The sequence below is a fragment of the Calypte anna genome, chromosome 7 (assembly GCF_003957555.1).
Source record: "Calypte anna isolate BGI_N300 chromosome 7, bCalAnn1_v1.p, whole genome shotgun sequence".
NCBI classification, from domain to species: domain Eukaryota; kingdom Metazoa; phylum Chordata; class Aves; order Apodiformes; family Trochilidae; genus Calypte; species Calypte anna.
Window position 1 is genome coordinate 22,154,044 of NC_044253.1, and position 22,953 is coordinate 22,176,996.

A 22,953-nucleotide genomic window follows, 5' to 3' on the forward strand; every position below is an offset into this window, starting at 1 on the left:
CTTCCTTTTGTTTTAGGCTTGGACTTGAGAGGGCAGACACAGCTGAGAAGGCTCTTACCGTCATAGTTGATTTGCTAGAAAAATATGGACAGGGAGGAAACTGTATGGAGAGCCAAATGGCATTTACATACCATAACAGTTTTCTGATAGCCGACAGAAAGGAAGCATGGGTGCTGGAGACATCAGGAAAATACTGGGCAGCAGAAAAAATAGAAGGTATGGATGGTGCTCTATGCTTTAAACATGTTAAATGCAATGACAATTAGCAGTTACCCACTTTTCATTTATCATTTCATGAAGGCATCAGACTAACCTCCAGGTATATAAACATACCTGTAAAGAACAGGAGTTGCTTCCTAGGGCATCAGTGTCGAGTGAGTAGCAGTTTCACATGGGATCTGAGTCACAGGGAGCCTTTTCAGAGTCAGAGATGACCACTTTTGCACTTGGAATGATCAGGGGACTGGAACACCTATCATACAAAGACAGGCTGAGGGTGCTGAGGTTGTTCAGCCTGAAGAAAAGAAGGCTCCTGGGAGACCTAATAGTGACCTTCCAGTATCTGAATGCTGGAAATGGACTGTTTACAAAGGCCTATAGTGATAGGAATGCTTTCATGCTAGAGAAGATTTAGACTGGATGTTAGAAAAAAGTTCTTTACCATGAGGGCAGTGGAAAAATGGAACAGATTACCCAGCTGAGGCCTCATCACTGGAGATATTCAAGGTGAGGCTTGACAAGGCTCTGAACAACGTGATATAGTTAAGGATGTCCCTACTTTCTGCAGAGGGGTTGGACTAGATGACCTTTAGAAGTTCCTTCCTACCAAAATTATTGTATGATTCTAAGGTCAGCATGAGAATGACAGGAGTATGTGTGGTTTTAAGACTGGTGGCAATTGATGACAATTCCATTTGGATAGGGGGTGATACTGACAGGGTTAGTGCAGTGAACCCTGGAGAGGCTGATTCCTCCAGTGGACTTAGGACAAGCTTTGTTTTTGGAGGTCTAAGAAGAATGTAAATTGGAAATAATCAGGGCAGAACCTGAAATATGGTACCGTAAATAGAAAGAAAAGAATCAGAACTGAGTGGCAATGGAATTACCAAGGATACGTACAGCCAGGGAGAGAGGACCAAAAATAAACCACAGGGACTCAGATCTTGGGGGAAACTCTTCAGTGCACAAATTGCTTTAGTAAGCTACATGTAAACAAAAACAAGACAAAGAAGAAAAAGCATTCAATGTATTAAAATTATTTTTTCATCACCTTACAAACAGGAGGTGTACGGAATATTTCCAACCAGCTCTCTATCACAACCAAGATTGACAGAGAACACCCAGAATTGAAGAACTATGCCAAAAGCCAGGGTTGGTGGGATGGGAAAAAGGAATTTGATTTTGCTGCCACATATTCTTACGTAAACACTGCCAGAATGACCACATCCAGAGGCCGATATTGTGAAGGCTACAAACTTCTGAACAAACACAAAGGTATCATTTCTTATATATTTCAAACACATGCAGCTACACACTGAGAGGTCACATTATGACCATACCACTACGTGCTCCATAGAACCTATCTCTGAAACAATTTGATAGGCTGTGTGTTATTACTATATCTCTAAAAAAAAAAATAAATCAGAGGCTAAAACAGACTCCCAGTAGTTTGCAGCCAAAACCAGAACCTTATGCACAACTTCAGTCTTGTACCATTCATATAGACCTAAGACAACAGCACAGCATTCAGGTGCATATATCTTGCATTTGTTTTTTGAGATTGTTTTTAAAATCTTTGTAGTTTCACTATAACTGCTACTCTAACCTTGTGTAGTGTAATAAAACATAGCAGAATAAAATTATTTTCTGTACCATAAGCAGGTGTTCCTAATCATCAACTTATTCATTTATTTTTCAGACCTTTATAAAAAGAAACTATTACTTCTCTTTTAACTGCATCCACCTGCCAGTTTTTTGCTGCATCTGTATTCACTTGCTCCTTTGAAGTAATTAATCTGAACCAAAATTGCATTGCACCCCTGTGTTTTTTTATTTATTTGGCTGAGCTCTGCCAGACTGGGTTTAGCATTTATTTAGTGTGTCAGAATGAATTACCTTTTGCTATCCTGCTCATGTAAATCCTACATTCTTTTTGGGAATTGCAGGTTCTGAATACTGAAAGAATTTTCATAATACCTGTATTTACTTGTATTATAACAATGCTGAGAGTCTATAGGTGTTTTCATTATAAATCCCCATTTTCAGGCATTTACCTGAGTCATTTTAAAAATCACACTAGGTGTTCAGGTTATCAACCTCATATGGTTTCAGTTTGTTGAGATTTATTTTAAATAGGTGCCCTAACTAAAAGCTATTTGGTTTACAGCATCACTAAAATCACTGGTTTCATCTGCCCTTCCCAGTTTATCTCCGTGGCATTACAGGCTGCCTACCACATAAAGATCATTTTTAGATGAACATTATTTATATTTTAAAAATCAGGCAATACAAAATAATAAAAAAGTCTAGTGGAAAATATGCAATATTAAACATGCTATTTAGCTGGTCTTACAAGTAGCGCTGTTTGCAAATAATTGTATTGTATCTTAAATAGGATCTATCACTTCTGAAATAATGATGGAAATTCTTCGTGACAAAGAGAGTGGCATTAATATGGAAGGTGGATTTATGACAACTGGAAGCATGGTGTCTGTCCTGCCTCAGCAGGCTGATCTCCCATGTATCCACTTCTTTACAGGAACTCCAGATCCTGCGAGGTGATGTAGCAGCAAGCAATTATGATAAAAACTTGCAAATATCTAAATGAAAAGTTTGTCTAGTTATATTTCACTTTGTGTGAGGTTTGTTGGTTTTTTTTTTTGTACCTCCTCCCCCCAGAAAATATCACAATCAAAAAGTAGGAGGAACGTACTGTACATTATGTGCATTAATGCCATCTACCAGCCTACCTAGTGAAACACTGCTATGACACTGATTTAAACATCAGTCATCAGGAGATTCTATTTTTTTTTTTTTTTAAGATTTCTTTTTTAAAATAAGGAACTAGAAGAATGGGGGGGGAAATACTGCAGTTTACTGACAAATTTAACAAAACTGTATCAGTAACGTGTCTCTGTTAACGTTTTCTTTTTCTAGGTCTGTATTCAAGCCTTTCATTTTTGTGCCCAATATCACTCAGTTATTAAAAACTAGCTCCCCTACATTTGGCCAGGATGATCCAGTTAAGAAGCAACCACGTTTCCAGAATAAGCCAGATCGGAGACATGAGCTTTATAAGAAACATGAACATGCTGCTGTAGTTATGGAAACTATGGAGGTATGCGGCCTAAACAAGGTTTCAATCCAAGCAGGTGGTTTATATAAGCTCCTTGCTCACACTTTGTTAATGTGATAATATTTAATGCCCTGTGAAGGATTGTGAAGAATGTTGCAGTGCACCAGAAGCCCATCACCTTGGTGTCTGGCAGGCATACGTTTGAAACACTGAGGACTGCAACTAGAACTTTACTGTACTCCCAGGCCTAGCCCCAGAGAAGCATCTGTACTGCTCACCTTGCAGAGCAGCAGGCCACACGTACTCCTGTGCCAGTCAGATACTGGGGAAATGCTTGATCAGCCACGGGCAACTACACAGTTCCTGCTAGGAGTACTTAAAACTCTTCAGGCCCTGGTCTCAGGCAGTGAGGAGGGTGATGATGCCTTTCATCATTGCTTGGTATGGACAAGAAAGGGAATAAGATCACAAAGATAAGTGGGCACAAAGGGGAAACAGGCAAGTAGTTGCTTAACTTTTAACAGTAGTGTCTCTTATTTCCACGTATGTGTTGTAAAAAAACAAGGCATACACATACTTAAGGTTGGTAGCATAAATAACTAGAGCAGCTTTAATTTTATTTTCAGGCTATTGGACAAGTATGAAGGGAGATAAAGTGAGTGTAAGATAAAGACAGCTAAGGAAACCTAAATCTACCAACACAGACTTGTACCCTAGAAACTCTTGAGAGGTTAAAATAAGGACAATAGAACAGAATTTTGTTAGTTTGGACACTGCTTACTCTGTACAGTTTTTAGTGAAATACAGATTTTTTTTTCTGCAGGGCAAAGGTAAAGAGATGCTGAAAGAGATACAGAAGTTGGAGAAACAGAAGATAAGTGAAACTGAATCAATCCTGCAAAATGGATGTCTTGACATTAACCAAATGGTTAACCTTTTTTCACAGTCTGTAGAAGAAGAACTCAAAATATATAGCTAAAAGTAGTAGTTGAATCTGGAAAAGGTAATTTTAATGATTAACTTTTCTAATGAAGTGGCTCTACAGATTACATCTTATTTTCAATATTCCAGTTTATATGGATAGTTTTAAAGATTTGGATTCATATTGAGGCCAAACAGCTTTTAGTTGTATGAAGCAATGCTGAAAAGGCTCTTAAGAGCTTGGCAGTGGCTTTGTCTGTAAGGCATAAAGCTTTTAGCAGAGATTGATTTTGCTGACAAACAGATGCAATGAGGATGTAATGGCTTGATTCCACTGCTAAAAAACACTGTCTCTGAATGAAGAACACAAATGCAGATTTGGGGAACTTTGTAGTAGTGTACACACACACACACAGCTTTTAAAGTAAAGATAAATGTAACAGAGTTTCACATTGCCTGAATTGAAATGGCCATGCTGAAGGACTCTGTAAAATGTAGATACCACGACTTGCACTGAATAAAAAGCAAGTGATACACAAGTCTAGTAAGACTGATATTCAGCTGTTTGATAAGACCATTCTAAGATACATTTCATGTATGAACCTTCTACTCCGTCAATGTAAAATGAGGCTAAGAGTTCAAGGTAGACAAACATAAATCAAAGCTACAAGTTTACCATGATTTGTTGTGAAAACTGGCCATATGAAATTCAGGGCAAGCATCCTGCAAGTTACCACATAATTTTCACTTCCTTGTCTATTTTCCCCACCCTAATACTGAAAAATAAATTAATTTATTTACATACAATATGATTATTGTCCAGTTAATTCTGCAATACATTTTATAACAGGGACTTCTAAATTTTTTTCACTTCAAATAATGCGTTTTAACTATGACTTGCCTTGCTAAAATGACTAGACAGGGGAGTTAATGTAATCAAGGTTTTTGCCCTGCCAGGAACTCTTTCTCACTGATACCATTTAAAAGTAACAATCAATATGTGGCACCACTTATTATCTGTGGCAAGCAACAGAGCAAACAACAGAGAAGATTCTGGCTTTACTCTATGATCAAACAGCATAAAAAGTATGGGAGGAAAAAAAGGAAAAAAAAAAAAAAAGCCAACAATGAGCACTTCTGCAAACCTTCAGAAGAGAGCATTTAACATGAAACGGAGCATTAGAGCCAAAGTAGCAATATGTAACACAGCACCCCCACAGAAAGACTTTGATGATTTTCCTCTGTTGAGTTTCTAGAATCATCTCATGCTAAAGATGGGGCTACACACGTGCAGTTCTCTCATTTTGTAAACTATTCTGTCCCCCTTGCTGGTAAAAAAGGTAAGTATAGGCAAACAGAAGAAACAGATATACTATTAAGTTTGCAAAATGAGTAGGAAAATTAAGAGCTTGGCAGAACTTCTTCTTCCTAATCCTAATGTTAAAGTAGAAGTTAATTTGGGATACTGTGTTCAGATTGACAGCAAGAAACAAACAGGTCAGGAAAAGTTCCTGTGCTTCTAGTTCTAGTGATCCTACATGTACCAAGTGGCAGTAGCAAGTGAGACTGAGCAGCAGCTTAGATTGAAAGTAAGCTTGAGGTGACTGGGAACCTCTTGTGCTTTTTTGTGTTGCCAACAAAATTTCTTAGAAGTTCAGTAGTACTGTTCATTAATGTATTTCATTGATTTTTGCTCTGTTTACCTGGTTTCCTCATGGAGGTCTGGCAGTCATGTGCATCTTTGTCCTTTTTTCAGTCGTCAGCTGTTCCACACTAGCTTTTTGATAACTTCAAAGCATCAATAAATACCACTTAAACTGTGCTGGAAACCAAGGTGTGAGTCAAGTTTACAGGCAGTATAGCAAAGCAAAAGAAACAATTTTATACTGCAATGCAAATGCAGTGAGGTTACAGGGGAATGAAAACAGAGCAGGTGGTTTAGCAGGTGTTAGAGTGAACTTGGCCACAATGGGATGGCAACAAACCAGGTTGAGCTCATAACACACTTGTTACAAGTGTGTGTAACACAGGCAGATAGATTCCAACTGTTCCTCTAGTTTCTGCTGGCTATCCGTAATGGAATATAGGATACAAAGTAAAAACACTGTTACATATAGATGAAGTAATGGCCAACAGCATACAGGACATTTTGGTCTCTTTTGTTCCCTGGGATTTCACCCTAGAAACACATACAGTGTAAAAATAGAAATAAAGATGAGATCAGCTGGAATAAATAACCCTCACTCCCACAACCATACACTAAAAAAAAAATAATCAGAAAGTCCTCTAGAGGGCAACCTTTACATATATTTCATCTAGGAACACATCTTACACTGTTATTTTTAAAGGTCTACAGCTTAAGAAGGATCGTTGTTAAAAAAAAAAAAAAAAGTACTACAATTGCTATGTAGAAAACAAGAAGTTTTATATCCATCTCTTTCCATTATCACAATTATTCTGAGATTAGTGCTAGAAAAAAAATCCCATGTTTCACTTCAGTCTTCTCTGAAATTATTTGCTCAGTGGATGTTTTCATGGAACTAACTTCAGAGTTAACTGAGATTCATCCCAAATACATTGCACCACTGACCACCAAAAATTCACACTTCAGTATAACAACTACTGATACACACTAAGTTGTCAACAATTTTAAAACTTGCCACTTCTCCTTGGCAGAAGCAAATATTTATCTGATAAAGATTTACTTAACCTTCTAAAGATATTCCAAGTCTATTCTTACCTTCCAGAACTACCAGTGACTTAGAAATAGAATATAGAATAGAAATAGATTATTTTCTCATATTTCATTCCTAATTTCTTTAATTTATTTATTAACTATCACAGACTCTCATTGGAGTACTGTGTATGGTACCAGCAGTCACAAAGCTGTAACAGTCAATCTAACAGAACTTGGTGTCAGTTGTTAAAGGTGTTCTTTTCATCAGGTTTGTGACAGGGAGCCTTTCCAAATCAGAAATTCTGAGCAGCTTCTTACTTTAAACAGAACCATTGTGTTAAAATGTAGGGAATTGAAGAGCCATTATTAACAGGAGACGAGGGCAGGACTTCATGGTGAAAGTGAGAAAGACAGGAGTGCAAGAACTGTCACTATGCATATAATCATAAGGCTGCCCTAAGATCAACTTCTTGAATACTTGAAGAATTCCCACCCCTCCAAACCCCCTCCTGAAAAAAGAAAAAAAAAATGTTTGGTAGTAGATGATAAAGTGAAATGTTTCTAAAGATCTGCTTAGGATGTTAAAGAAACTCATATCTTTGTGTGAACACCCCTTAACAAGTCATCTGCCTACTTTAAAAGAATCAACAGCAGATTTATAAAACACCAAATCTGAAACCCAAGAGCCACTCCGAAAAAATTCATCATAATTTTTGACGTGCACACATAGCCCCCCCACATATCACACAACTCTGAAATCAATTAGCAGATTTATTGACAAGTTACAGAATTTAGAAGGCAGACATACTCATGGCTTCTCTTTTTAAGTCACAGATATTTAATTATTCGAAAACATTTGGTGTAGCTGTCATCAGTAGTTGAAAGGGAAATATGCTTTTGTTTTCCTTTGTGGTCACAGGCAGATACAAATGTCAGTTATCTTGTTGCTGGGAGACATTAAAGTATGTCAGTTTGTATGCCATACATATGCATTAAGATGCAGTTATGTGCATAATGCAGAAGTGCAGTAAAAGGAATTATTTTTCCAATGTAAGTCTCAAGTGGTCTTACAGCTACTATAAACTTGCTGTTTCTTGAATAGTAGTTTATGCTGATAAAATACTTTTTAATCATTCATACAAAGTAGATGCATAAGTAGCTAAAATAAAAATCTACTAAAAAAAAAGACTTAAAAAAAGATTGAGAAGAGTTATTCATATGCTTGAGCAAATATTTTTTTTAAATAGTTGGTTTCCTTTCACACACTGTATAAAATCTTTATATAGACTTACAAGTTTTGTTCTTGCAGGGTTAAAAGGGCAGCATAATGGCTATTGGATACCACAGTTTGTTTTTAACAGTTTCAAAATACTGCAGTAGGACACGCAGATTCTCAGGTTCTGCCTTCAGTGCACAGGAATCTGAATGATACCAAAGTAACTATTTAAAGGTCGTAGGAGGGAACCTGAGGCTTATTAGAAACCTGCCTTAGGCAACCAATGCTATAATTTTATGATCTTTAGGTACTGTAAACCCTAACTTGGATGTTCAGTTAGGATTCTTTATATAATAAGATTTAAAAGTAATCATATTTTAAAATTTGATTTGATAAAATAACATCTTTATTTGAGGCTGGCACTTCTGAATTATACTGGAAAGGCTCATTCCAAAAGATTAAAAACTCTACACTTGACAAAGCTGTTACTACCACCATAAGGCAACACTTCAGAACCAATTGTTTACAAGACACTGGATCATTTCCTACTTTGGCAAGGTGGTGGGTATTTTTATATATGTTCAAAGATTTGGTAAATTTGTACAAACCTATTACTTATTCCACTCAGTACTTCCTCACCTTTAATCCTCTGATACTGAAATAAACTTCACAACAGTTCTACTTCTAAAAACAGAGGAACTTATCTTTAAGGGAGAAAACCACCTGATCTGAGTTGTAAACAGCTAGAAAAAGTTCCTGGTGTTGGACAAGAGCAGAGTGGTAAAAAAGGGGTACAAAAGAAGAAAACCTACTTCTGTGATGTCAGGTAGAAGCCTGACCTTAAACAGTAATCAGTATTTCATCACACTAAAATATGGAAAACATACCTTAACATGAAAAGTACCTCCCATTCACTGTATTTTTTTCATTGTGGCACCAGTCACTAAAACTGCTTTTATAATGGCTCTATAATACCACAGTTACATGTATTATTTTACTATTTGTTTTGCTCAAAATGGAAAAAATGCTCTAAATCCAGAGCACCTTGTCTTGTTCAAGTTGCATTCGGCTTGGAATGCTCACTAAATATAATTTCCTTCAGAACAGACAGAAGCAGAACCACATCTCTTAAACTTTAGCAGAGAGAATAACAATTCTCTGAGAGTCCTGAGAAAGAAATACTTCCAGTTTCAGTGGAGGAGGTGGTCACATTCACCCCTGGCTGCCTGCCCTCTGCCTACAGTGCTGCTGTCAGTGGCTCTCAGCTGCCGCTGCTCTCTTGGGAATGAAGCGGTAATACAAATATTCATCCCGGAATTCAAATTCATTCGTGATGTGCTGGATGATGCCTCCTTTCATCAGTCTGTCTCCATACATCACAGCTTCACCACGGTCAGAGGCAAGGCCAACTTGCATGAGCCAGTTCACCAGGTCACAGCCAAAGAAGATGCCAGTGGAGATCTTGGCACCACACCTGTATGTCAAAGGAATGATTCACCCACATGTTCTGTAAATCTGGTATCACCACTGCACGACGGGGAAAGGCAAGGAAAAATAGCAGGAAACAAGGAAAGACATCATGACAGTTAAGAGCATGTTAGAAGAGAATCTGCAAGTTTTCTATATTAGGGACATGCCAATGTTCACTCACTACATTCTCCTATAGAGCTTCAATGAGAATCAAAATGGCTGAACAAAGTTATTTAAGGCTTGTACAAATAAACTTCAGTAAAAGTAAGTAGCAACTTAGTACTTCGCTAAAGAACACTTAATGTTATGCTATTTATTGGATACTTACTTTCCATGTACTTATTAGCATGACAATTTGTGCAACAAAGCATCTGATTTGCTTGCCACATGCCCACAGTAAGAGACTCAATCTGCACTTTTAACTCCGCTTTATGACTTAGAGCTTTAAAGGGACGCTGTTTACATATATTGTAAACAGAAACCACTTAACTTGCGTATCTGCAAGTGGTAATATTTACCACACAGGCAGTGCTATGAATAAGCAAAGCCTTTACAACAAGACTAAACTAATTTTCTTTTACTTATTTATGAGGCAATGCCCATCTCCCTAGTTGCAGTAAAAAATAACAGTTCAAAAAGTTTACCTGCGGGAAAGAATGTGTCTGGTTATCTAAAATCTGCTCTATGGAACCCAAGTGCAGGGTTTCTGAAGATGATTAACAGCTACATAAGAGAGCAAAACGCAAACTTCTTTCTCTATATTTTTTAAAGTTAAAAGCATCAGTAACATAGAGCAAGTGTTAATGTCTGTTATCAGTGAAGCAAAAATTAAAATAAATAAAAACCCATGCTTACAAGGTCTTAAAGTATGTTTACATCAAAGAGAGTAAGATCAAGTTAGATGAACATTTAATATGAGAAGTGCTTTACCTTGCAAGGAGAAGACATAAAACTAGTTCCACACAAAGCTAGTATTAAAACAATGAAGCTATAAATGTCAGATTTTGATGCATTCTCATCTCAATCTCATGACTAATAAAAACCACAAAACCCAAACAAACAGCCCAAGGCCCAGGAAACCACAATAGCAACAGAAGCACAGGAAGCAGCTGAAAAACTTCTCCTATTTCAAAACAAACATTTGTGATACATCTTTTCTGTCTGTCATGAAAGAAGCAATTCCTTGAACTGCCATAGTTCTTTTTTCACAAATGGGAAATTATACTATTGCTCATGGAACAGTACTGACTTCTGAGGAAACTGAATGAAACCATGATGCTGTCAAAAAGTTGTGGGAGAGGGTTTCAGACTGACCACTGAAAGGCCATGCCATCCACCAAATGGTCCTACTTGAAAGCTCACATGATAAGAAAAGTAGAAGTGTCGTGTAAGAACAATTTATGCCTCCTTTTAATACACTGAATATTTAAATAAACATAGAATCTTTTTCTTGTTTCTGCTGCTTTTGTCTGTACTCCACCTCAACCACCTACACATACCTGAATACATAATACCTGATTTGAGCATCATCATTTGCCTCTGAAAGCTTTACTGATGTCATAAATTGGGGTTTAGGTCTCCATATAAGAATGAACAAAAGAAATTTTATGAACTTAAAAAGTTTAAAGGTGCTGACACCACTATCATCTCACATACTGAGTGGCCTCTGAATATATACTGACATTGTTGCAACAGTTTTGCCTCCTGTAAAAGCTCCTTATTAGTAAACATTCAGTCATATAAATACCTACATCTTCTTAATCTCAAAGCAAAAAGTGTCTGGTTTGGCAAAACTCAGACATACACACTCCATTACAAGCATTATTCTGTAAATTTTCTCAGAACAATTTTTTCTCCTTAATTCCAGCAAAAAGCAAAAACTAGGGTAATGCTTTGAAGATATAATTTTTTTTTTAATAATTCATACAAAACCTAGATCAGATAATGTATTGACTTGTATCTCAGTATTTCAGAGTGACACCAGAAGTATTTCCCTGTTACTGCTGTGTTCCTAACTGTCACCTGGAGGTTCGGATAAATGCCACAACAGGAATTGCCCATGGACAGATTAAACTGAATTTTTTTGTTTCCAAACGGCGAGCTATGACCTTTGTAACAGGTTCTATGTGTAGAGAAGATCCTTACCTTCTGCCTCTGACAATACTTTTGACACAGTGATCTCTGTGATAACGAACAAACTGTTGACAGGTCATCCTGATTTCCTCGGGTACAGAGGGATCTGTATGCCCTGCAGCTTCTCTTCCTCCCCATAAAAATTCAAGTCTTAAAGAAAAAATAAAGAAAAAGAAAAAAGAAAAAAAAGGAAAACGGTGAATCACCCAGAAGCATTTTGAAAGGAAATTGCATACAATAGAATAGAACTCATAGAGGAAGCTTTTCACAACTGTTCTACTGTTTTGTGCACATTAGTTTATATACAATCTTCCTAATATACTTGTATCACCTTTGAGCACCAAGAGGCTTTACTGTAGGCTCAGGCAGAAGGAAGGAGAGGGGAGCTGGGAGACAGCTTTAGCTCCTGGATTCACACCACAGCCAGCTGGCCCCAAGTTAAAGATGTCTTTGTTCAACTTACACCTCCACAACAACAGTGTCTACCCACACAAGGCACTTTAATGAAGTTACAAATACAGGACTCTAAAACAGTGATGACAGAACCTGCCTGAGTGCTCAGATCTAAGTTTTAATTTATCAGCTGGAATTATTTCTGAAGATCCATCATCTTACTGATCCAGTCACATACTTCACCATCATCTGCCAAAGATTTTTCAATACAGGGAGCCCATAGGATTTTTGCCTTTGGGAATGTCATTAGGACAGCAGTAAAAACTGACACACAGTGAACTGGAATTAGCTCTCCATGACTTGGAGAGAAAAGAAATATATAAGATTGAAAAAAAAATAGGAAATGGAATTCAATGGCATTAAGCACTCAATGCCCTTTAAAAACTATTATCTTTAATTATTAAGTTCTTAGGTGTAAGTTTAAAGATTCTATTTACCTTCTCTTGAATGGTAGAATGATTAAATGCTTATCTAAGCCAAAAATACCAAAGCAAATGAAGCCCTGGAGAAAAAAAAATACAGAAAAAGCAACATTAAGCAAAATATTTGGTTTCTAAAGAACAGACATAAAATGTTAAAAACTTGTTGCCAAATCACATGTGAAAAGTATCACTTTTCTCTGGATACCATTCAAAATGCATCATGTTTCTGCTTTCATTTTTCATTCAGGCCTTAGAAAGACAGATTAACATATACCACTCCAACAAAGAAACTCTTCAAGAAACAATTTAGCAAACCTAATGCTGTGATATGCCATCTGAAACTAGCAGGATAAATGGCTAACCCTAGATAGCCAGTTATTTAAATCTGTCTTTGTTAATGTCAAAAAAAGAATAATCTTACTGTGATTTGAACACTAGAATACTCTCAAGTAAATTCATTTTACTGGGTTGCTTTTGTACCAAAACTATTATCCTTACTTGCTACTGCACTGTACATTCTTCTAGTGTGTGTGCTAGAACTGCCTTGCTTTCACCTTCAGATACCAGAGCTACCTTGTGCCACTTTGCACTGAAATAGGCTGGAAAATACACCTAACTGTCAGCTATTAATTAGTGGTGCTGTAATTGAAACCTAAGAGATAATAACTTGAAGTCTCATAGTGAAAGTATCCATGTAGCCATCTTGCAGCTATTTAGTTATACTGGTGTAATTCCACAGAAGCACTGCTGGTGAAGCTTTTGGTATAAATAAGGATAAAATCCTACTCAACTTCAACAAGCATTTGGCATTCAGTTCATATACAAAAACATTAAAAAGTTCACATAAAAGACATGCATTACGAGAAGAAAACTATTAAAGAATAAGAAAAAGCTTGAGCAATAAAGGCAAAACAACAGAAGGAACTGGAGACTTCAGAATTTTTTGAGGATTTCATCTTAGAGTGCTTGTAACAGCATCTGCTACAACACCCACTAACAGTCATTTTCAGAACAAACATTGGTAAGTACCTGACCAAAATTAAATGCTGCACAGAAGAACTGCAATTCCACATACAGCCTTCCAGGCTCTTGGTTGAACAGCCACCATAAACAACTGGAAAGATTCTGTTAAAAAAAACCAAAACCAAACACAATAGAAATGACAAATTTAACCTGACTTAAAAATCAAAAGCACTTTCTTGCTTTCCACATACTAATAGATGATTGCACAATTTTCACTGTATTAAATGATTTAGATAAAGACAAATAACAGAGAAAAAACAACTTACAATATTGGTTCAGTTAAGTGTAATAGTCAGGGAGCTTTTTTCTTTTTTAAAAAATAATGCAAAACATACCAATGTAGAGGTCCTGCCCCTTTACATGTTTAGGTAAGGAATTTACTTAGGTATTCAACTTAACACAGACAATATTAGCCCAGACAGATTTGCAGTATTTGTCTTTAAGCTTAACTGAGACCAGTGCTTTCTACATATTTTCTGCATAGTTAAGATTGCATTAAGCTGAAGCACATACCACTTCAGCTATTTGCCTAACAGAAGGAAAACACTTTCAAAGAGAAAAACCCTTGGGTGTAAAGGCTGTAGTTAATTTCACTGGTCTCATTTCATTGTAACTATGTAATCATTTAGATACAACTGAAATAGAGGATACCATTTGGGGACATCTCTTAAATGGAGAAGATTTAAAATAATAATAATAATAAAAAAGTATGGAGCAGTTGACACAGGAAATTTGCAAGAGGGAAAACTTCCATTTTTTATGACCCTGAGAAGAAACAGTAATGGCTACTACACTACATAACTGTGCTACACTGCCCTTTTTTTGCAGTATTACATATTTGTACCCAAGTACTTTCCTTTTCAAACAAAAATACTCCCACCCTAATTGTCATCCACAAGAAGCTCAACTTTAAGCATAACACTCAGAGAGTTGTCTCACATCTTCATCACAGCTAAAAATTCACATTTTCTCCCTAATGCACTACATTGTAGTATTTCACACTTTAACACAGAAGCAGCCACCTTCACAGCTTGTCTATTCAATAACACTGCTTGGCAACACCAACTTACCTATGTTGCCTCCAAACCACTGCTAAAAGCAATAAAATTGTATTTCCCCATTTCAAATAAAGCCTGACACTATTCTTCATTATTAAAGCACCTCAGAGAAATCCAGGTTCAAAATACAAGAACAATCATATGGAACAATTTTTGTGCAGTCCCCTTCAGATGCAGAATTCACTTCATATTTTTCATTGATTATTCTCTAGGTAAGAACACTGGCTCTTGACAAAAATGTGAGTAGTAATGAATTAATTACTAGATGATAAAATTCTTTTTTTTCCCCTCTAGGGCTTCCCAGTATGTCTTGATCCTAACATCATCAATCTTAATGTGCCTTTAATTTATGATATGGCACAGAAAATATTAATTTTATGAAGCCTTCTTTTCAGTAAAGAACCAAAATGAAACTTTTTTTTATTATGAGGGATTAGAAGATCTTTACTAGACTGTCCACATAGTTTTCATAAAAATCATTCTGTCTCTATGAGTTAAACAACAGGGAGAGAAAAAAATACTTACAGCAAACAGGCCAACAATAAGAAGTAAGCACAGCAGCACATGTCTGGCCAGCTGCTTGTCTCTGGTCTGTAGAATCTGTTCTTCCTGAGCCAATACACAGGTTTGAGCACTGCAATGATTCACACACTGATCAGCTGAAAAACAAACCAGAATTTTTCATCAGGCTCCTAAATTATGAACTCCATGAGCAACCATGTTAATGTAATTTGCTGAGTCAAATTACCTTGTAAATACCTGTACTGAAGTCACACACACAGTTTAATATTAGCTTTGACAATAAAATGTTCAGATATCTCTTCTCAAATGAAACAGCAGTTTCCATAAGCTCCTAAAATGAATTAAACTTTTTGCAACTCTTCTTTCAAATATTGCACGCAAACTTAAGTTGTGGTTAACATTAGAAAACACATCAAGACTCAATTAAAAAATAGCCATTACTCAGAGCCAACTTTAAACTTATTTTCATCAGCTCTAACGTTTTTACTCTGTATCTCAGCACTTGCAGAGCTCCAGATCAGACAATCAACCAAATCAATCTCAGTTCTGTGACTGCATTTTTAACCTTGTATATCAAAACACCCATAATTCTATCGGTCCAAAGAGCCTGTCTTCCAGCTACAGAGTTCTAAGGAATTCTGAGCATCTTCCTCTAGGTGGCAGTAAAAAACTTCCTGGCAAGGACAGACCTGAGAATTTGCAACAAGACACCTGTCATAGCAGTTCAGTGGGATAGTAGAAGGATTAGTAATTATTGCCAAGTTACACAAGTGTATTCATTACATTTTGCTTTTATTGATTTATAGCTTTGAAGTGTTCACTCTCTAGGCTGAAAAAATTTCCACTCAATCATAAGATATTTTCTACCTTATCTTTCAGGATAAGAAAATTAAACTGGCCTTCCTCTGTCATTGGAAGACATTCTTATTATGCTTGTCTGAATTACTTAATAGATAAAATAGTTGGCAATAGGTGGAAAGCTAGCATTTTGTAAGAGACATACATAACTTTTTGTTTCAGTGTGAAATACCTGGGTTTGTTGAAAGCTATGTTGCAGAAAGATTTGAACTTCCTTGTTAAGGATGAAAAAAAAAAGAAAAAAGAAAAAAAGGAAAAAAAAATAGAAGAAAGAGAAAGGTTGCACTGCAGCTAGCTTTGACTACTGAAAGTGATGTACATTGAAAATGGGCTGAGCATGCAGTTTCCCATCGGGTGCTAAACAGTCATTATGATCCATTTTTTCTATTTGAGTGACTCCTAAGGCCCTCTAATTAATTTTCTCCATCTCTCTCCCTTAGACACCAGTGGTACAGCAGCATGGGCATTTGACCTAATATGCAGAAAGTACTTGTTCCTCTATATCTCATTCAGGTTTCTCATTCAAAACCTGTGCATGATGACAGCAAAGGCTTCAAAGGCCTAAAATAGCAGACACAAGTTGTGACTTTGAGAATGTACAAAAGTCTGTTTACATGGAACACTTGAGGCAAAATAGGGTTACACATTCATCCTTCAATGTCCAAACAAAGCAATGATAGAGAGGTGAAGTCTGAATGATCAGAAGGACATCTTAAAGAAGCTTTGTGATAAAAAATAACTGCCCAAAACAACTGTCCATCTTAGGCACTGAAAGATTACTAATAACTATCAGAAGGGAACAAACAACTAACATGTCACCCAATACTTGAATTCAATATGAGGAATGAAGTTATCCAGGTAGAGTTAAGAGAACCACAGCCCACACAGGTGGGGTTTTTTTGTGACAGCAAGATGTAAATGTTGTAGGAGAGTTTGTACTATTAAAACAAGGATACACTACAGCTTTACCTGTCTCAATTGGAGGAACCTTGCTTTCAACAGTAGCTGCTTTGCTCTCTCTGGCACAGGATAATTCACCATTTGTTGTTTGACAAGAACAGCACCCTGTTAGAACATACAGTAACAGGATAGTTGGTTTCCTTCATGAGCATAATTTATTTTCCAAGTTTAACAATATATTATATACAGTTTTAACTGTTATGCTTAAAAATAACTCAAAAGGAGAAAGCAGAATTAGTTTTTCCAATTCACTGAAAGGATAAATGAATTACACTACAATATATAGAAATATTTAATATGCCACTACAACCATGGAAGCAATACAAGTATTTTTAGCAAAAGGAAAAGCATACAGTAAGTCATCAAAAAGGCTACATACAAATAAGGAGGATTAGAAACCCACGGCGTAGCAACACTGCTGGGACAGAATTCATTCTCAGAGAGACAGTTTATTGGGTAAACAATCTAAGATGCATGGTGAACTGCATTTATCACATCTTCATCAAGACATCAGTACTTAAGATATACATGCCTTTTTCTTTTCCTGTCCACTTCCCCCACCCTTACAGTGATAACCATCAAACTTTCCTTAGAAACATTAACCTGAGTCCTTGGACAGTTATATCTAGATTTTCTTCTGCTCTAGTCTAATGCCTGAAGGTGTATACAAGCATCCTTCCTGGGTCAGAATAAAATCTGGGACATCACTTTATCCCAAGCCATTTGTTCTTTTACAAGGCTACTTTCTTTACCTCTTTCTGCAGACAGCTGTGCAGGAGAACCTGGGGAAGGCTGTGCAGAAGACCCTGCAGAAGGCTGAGGGACAGAGGCTGACGCTCGATTCCCCTCACTCTTTTCCACTTCAACTTCCTCCACTTGGCTACGTGGTGAATATGGGTTCAACACCTCATAGCTTGACTCTTGCCTCGTTCTGTTCATGCACATAAGTGAGATACCTGACATCAATATACTGATGAATAGTATCACTGCTGTGGTAATTATCTGTTAAGAGAGCAAAGAAAAATACACTTAAATACAAAATAAAGAAGAATGGTTGCATACATCTGTCTTCCTAATTTCTGTTCTTTCCTAAATATAATAACAAATTACTTCTTCATAAGATAGAATTGCATTTTGTGGCACTGAAAGAGCAATCAGTATATGAGACTAGTTTTCCTTGCTTGAGTAACTCAGTTGTTGGGTTTTTTGTGTGTTTTGTTTTGTTTCATTTTCTTGTATGTTGGTACCTCTATTTCCCATGCAAACCAAAACCCTCCCTTCATCATAATTTTTCCCTTCAGGATCATTAGTGTTCTTGTTTAAGTTCTGCTCAGGTACCTTTTAATTCCAAGCACAATGTACTCTTATCACCTTCTGGCACACCTCTAATTTCCAGGCTTTTGCCAATGGGGAGCATCCTATTAATTAACCTTTCTTTCTAATCATCTGTCACTGATGCTCAGAGTCCACTCTGAGACTATTTAATACTCATGGAAGAGCCTCATGAATAGTCCTGAGAGACTCAAAGGCTCTCTATCAATAGGAAAGACAGAGGGAAAACATGACATATCTATGCTAATGCACTTTACATCCTCTGATAAGAGGAACTATTTATTGGTAAAAAACATAGTTCAGGCTCAGGGACTTTCAACCCATGATTGTGCAGAGAAGTCTCCCATAGCGCATGCAATCACTGCCACACAGGTAATGCAGATCCTATCTATTACAGACCAAAAGCCATTAATTAGGTAGTGGACAATAACAATTTAAGATAATTATCAAGCAAGACTACAAATTAGTCACCAGGAAAGGGCTCTGTAATTCATTACCACTCCTAAGCCTTTTCTTTGGGAAGCCTACTCCCTCTTTTCCTTAGTCATAGTTGCCTAAATATGAAGGTCCTTGTTCAAACAGGTTTTCCTAATGGTTTGTCACAAAAATACATTTTGTATCAATCTATAAGCATTCTATAAGGATATTAGTATTATGCTGGTCTATATACTTTAACTGGAAGCTACTTATAGAAGAAGCAAAGAGAGCACAGTTTCTCAGTAACACACGAGACATGGCAGAAATCTGCAGTGATGAGGACAGAACATATTAATACCTGATATTTTCCATAGAAAAAGGCAGAGTCAATACCAGTGTCACTACGTTCACCAACAATTAGCAAGATTCCCACCAGAAGAGTTGGGACTCTGAAAGAGCAAAAGACAAAGTAAGGTATGTAGCATGCCCCCACCAGTACTACAGGGAAACATCCAAATTAACTTACCCCCATCCAGCTATGATAATAAACCCAATGGGAATGTTTACTGTTTCACTCTTCCCCAACAGAAACAAAGAGAAAGACAGAAAACCTACAAAACAAAACCAAAAGAAATGCCTTGTTTATTATTTAAAAGGGAACTGATAATTGCAGAACCTAAACAATCTATGGTGTGACCTGCCCAACAACCAAGAGATTCATCTCAGACCTTCAAATAGTCCAAAATTCTTTTTCTAGTTGCATTCTGAGAAAGTAAAATAGAAACACCTATTATCTTAAAACATCATTAATAACAATGAAGCACTGGAGAAATTCCAGCACACTTTGTATTAAATATGTGCCTATAAATGCTGATAAAGTTTCACAAGTGTTTAAAATACATAAAAACACTTAAGACAAAAGTAACTAAATTATTAAGGACTAGTTGATCTAGTCTGACAATCTTAACCAACAAATAATGTTGTCTTCTGTTATGACATTTCTTTAAAAACTGACTAGCCCTTTTGGAAAGTCAATGATAAATTTTACAAAAAAGTTTTACATATTTTTACATATATAATTATATGAGAGTACCTTCTGGGAACGACTACTCAGTTCACAACTCAGCAACACTTCTTATAGTGAAGCAAATTTAGTATTTACTTTAGGCTACACTAATTACGAGCTACCTGTTTCAGCTAAACACAACTTGCTCCACAACATTACAGTAATTAAACCTTTTAACTTCTGGAATCAAGAACAGCACATAAAGTCTCCTGAATACCCAAAGTCTCTTTTTTATCATATGCATAAGACTCTCCAAGCTTCTGGATACATCTTTTGGCTCTACCTGTAAATAATCTACACCTGCAGAACACACATTGTTTTTAAAATTGCAGTTGCCAGGGAAAAGAAATATTAAAGCCACCTTGGTATTTCCCTTCACTCTGCATTTCCTATGCAGTGCTCTATAATTTAACACCTTAAATTCTACAATATTTAAAAACTGTAAAGCTTTTGACTAGCTGAAGGGCAACCCACCACATGCACTTCAGTTGTAATTGCTGCTGCCTTGAGAACAAGTTCTTGTTTTTTTCACCAGCTGCCTGTATCTAGGCAAGACAAACAAGACCTGCCCAGCCTCTCACATCAGAAGCAGTGCCTGACACTCAGCCTGGCCCTGCCACCGCTGCAGCTTGGCACATCTGTAGGACTGCATGCAAGTGAAAGGAACAATTACTCTGAAGAATAAAAACATTTCAGTACATCAATCTTGTATTACAGTAGCTAAGTTCTGCCTAGTAAAATCATACCTGTCCACAGATAGGTGCTGTAAAGTGAGCTGTAGAGGAATATAAATACTAGGATCTGCATGGTGACGTCTTTCTCTTTAATAATGAAATTCCATGCCACCATTCCAATGCAAGCAATAAACTGGAAAGAAAGGCAAGATGTCATCATTTAAGTTGTGTAAGCAGGATGACAAGAAAAACTGAACACAGTGGAACATTACTAGAGTAAGCTTCAAAACTCCACCCCTAGATTCACTGGAGTGTAATTTTATGAATTGGGTGGTTCTCATGGCAGCAGTAAGCTCAATATTGCAGTTATGCCACTGACTAGGGATCCTATTTTCAGCCGGTTTTTGGACAACAAATATATATCTCAGATGAACTGGGAGTAAGACAAATTAAATATATAATCTTAATCTTTATATATAACTAAAATGTAAAGCTGGTGTTAAGTACAAACCATTTAATCTAAAATTATTTGGACATGAAGCTCAGGCTGACAGTTGTTTGTTCAACCAAGAACTATACAGGTTTTCACCCAGAGATGCCTAATATAAGACAGCTTTAGTACTGAAGAAACATGACAAAATAGGCTGAAATATGAAAACAGCAATACAATAGTTGAAACATTTTTAAAAATGAAAGTTACTTTTGCTGTTACAGAGAAGAAGCTTCTGCAGCTCTCATGCATTACTTTTTTTCAGATATGACTCCATGATCCGACCTTTTACTCTCCCCCTTTTTTTTTTTCTCCTTTTTTTTTAAAGCACAGTGCACTTGAGAAAGCACCACTACACAGGTGTATTAAAAGCCCAGGCTACTCTCAATGAATTTAAGAGCAGTTGTGCAGTTAACTTCAAGGAAAGAAGGAACACGTGCTCTATGGCTCTCTCTCAGTTTAAATAAGAACTAAAATTAATCCAAAGCTATTTGGCTTTCCTCTTCCCTAGCTACCAGCCATGCATTCCCGGAGTCCTCCTTGCATCAGCACTGGCACCTGCCTGATCCCTCAGTGAGCCACTTCAGGGAGCTGAACAAGCACAGGGATTAAGTGTTTCCACACCCTGCTGCTGATCCTGGCATTACTGACTTCAGATTGGCATAAACTGACATGGAAGTGCACAAAATACTATTAGGCAGTAACTTACATTGCTAAAAGTATATTTCAGAAGCCACTCTGCATTCCAAAGGCTTATACTTCTGTTTGAGAACCATACTACCAGAGTCAACTCTCATTTTCTTCATGGGTGTATTTCAAGGCCCAGGTCACACATTAGATTCCCTTGCCTTGCCTAGATTACTACAAAGATACAGCTACAGAATCCAAACTTATAAAAATTTTGAAATGAGACTTAAAAAAACCCCAAAACCAAACAACAAACACCACTGTTTGAGTTACTACTGACCTGAGCAACAAGTAGATTTGTTGTAATCATATGAGGAAGATGTTTGTATTTCTTACTCAGAAGAATAATAATAAGAGACCAGATCTGGAAGATACAAGGTAAATTTAATTTAAGACTAAAACAAACCCCAGAAGAACAATGAGTATTCTGGCAGACTATGCTGAAATTACATATACAACAAATCTTCTTGAGAAGTTTCTTAGCAAAATGACTGCTGGAGTCAGCTCCAGATGATCTGCCAGTCCTATGCCTCAGAAATTATGTCTAGAAAAAGAAATCCATCTTTGGGTTGTCATGATGGTGAAATATTTGCAGGGAGTACCAAAGGCTTGCCTCTAGTGTGCAGAAGCCTGTTTGTTCTTCAGGACATCAATGATCTCAGAACATCCTGACAATTTAGACTTTAAAAGGTTCTCCTCCATGCTGTCCTTACTGAATCTCCCAAGATGATTTGTGACAGCAAGAGGCAGTGCTCACTTGTGGCTTCCCTTGAAACACAGTTTTGAGACTACAAGATTTTAGTGAGACACCAACTTAAGAAAATTCCAGCTTCCTACAACATGGTTGTTTTTATTTTAAAAAAGCAAATAAAAGAAATGCACTCTCTCTAGTGCCTGTAAAGCCAACACTCAATTCACATTGGACTTCTGGGATATCAACCCCCTTTTTAAGAACAGGGCACTCAGGATTTCTGGAAAGGAATTTAATAAAGCTAAATTAAAACTTACAAATTAAACATTTTCACTAATACTAATACTTCACTAAATCCACTGATGTTTCCAGACCTGAAGTTTTTACAGAGCCTCCATTACTGTGATACCCAAGCAGCTCACATAGTTTGATGCAATTATTCCCTGGGAGGTAAGCTTGTTATTCAGCCATATGTCACTACTTTTTAAGAATCAGAAGGTTAAAGGGTAAGAAGCTCATCCACACACACATTTTATGTATCAGGCAGTCAATGTGAGCACCAGTGCTCTAACTCACCCAGCCACCTAA

General features: G+C 36.8%; 2 protein-coding genes across 5 annotated transcripts in view; one reads left to right on the plus strand and one right to left on the minus strand.

Annotated features, from left to right (window-relative positions):
- The window catches only part of SCRN3 (secernin 3), a 6,378-nt gene extending 1,358 nt beyond the window's left edge, over positions 1-5,020 (plus strand). Inside the window, exons 3-7 of the mRNA XM_030454021.1 lie at positions 17-216; positions 1,282-1,494; positions 2,615-2,777; positions 3,157-3,337; positions 4,119-5,020. Of these exons, the coding sequence (XP_030309881.1) occupies positions 17-216; positions 1,282-1,494; positions 2,615-2,777; positions 3,157-3,337; positions 4,119-4,274 (913 nt within the window). The 3' untranslated portion in view covers positions 4,275-5,020. The remainder of the gene's footprint in view (positions 1-16; positions 217-1,281; positions 1,495-2,614; positions 2,778-3,156; positions 3,338-4,118) is intronic.
- Positions 5,021-7,453: 2,433 nt separating this feature from the next.
- Positions 7,454-22,953, minus strand: part of GPR155 (G protein-coupled receptor 155) — a 47,617-nt gene continuing 32,117 nt past the window's right edge. For all 4 annotated transcript variants that reach the window (XM_030454008.1, XM_030454011.1, XM_030454009.1 and 1 more), the window contains 11 exons: positions 21,955-22,038; positions 20,570-20,690; positions 19,284-19,368; positions 19,116-19,206; positions 17,761-18,010; positions 17,018-17,113; positions 15,194-15,327; positions 13,617-13,712; positions 12,603-12,667; positions 11,725-11,862; positions 7,454-9,583 (listed from right to left, as the gene is read on the minus strand). In XM_030454008.1, coding sequence (XP_030309868.1) covers positions 9,361-9,583; positions 11,725-11,862; positions 12,603-12,667; positions 13,617-13,712; positions 15,194-15,327; positions 17,018-17,113; positions 17,761-18,010; positions 19,116-19,206; positions 19,284-19,368; positions 20,570-20,690; positions 21,955-22,038 — 1,383 coding nt within the window. In that variant the 3' untranslated portion in view covers positions 7,454-9,360. The remainder of the gene's footprint in view (positions 9,584-11,724; positions 11,863-12,602; positions 12,668-13,616; positions 13,713-15,193; positions 15,328-17,017; positions 17,114-17,760; positions 18,011-19,115; positions 19,207-19,283; positions 19,369-20,569; positions 20,691-21,954; positions 22,039-22,953) is intronic.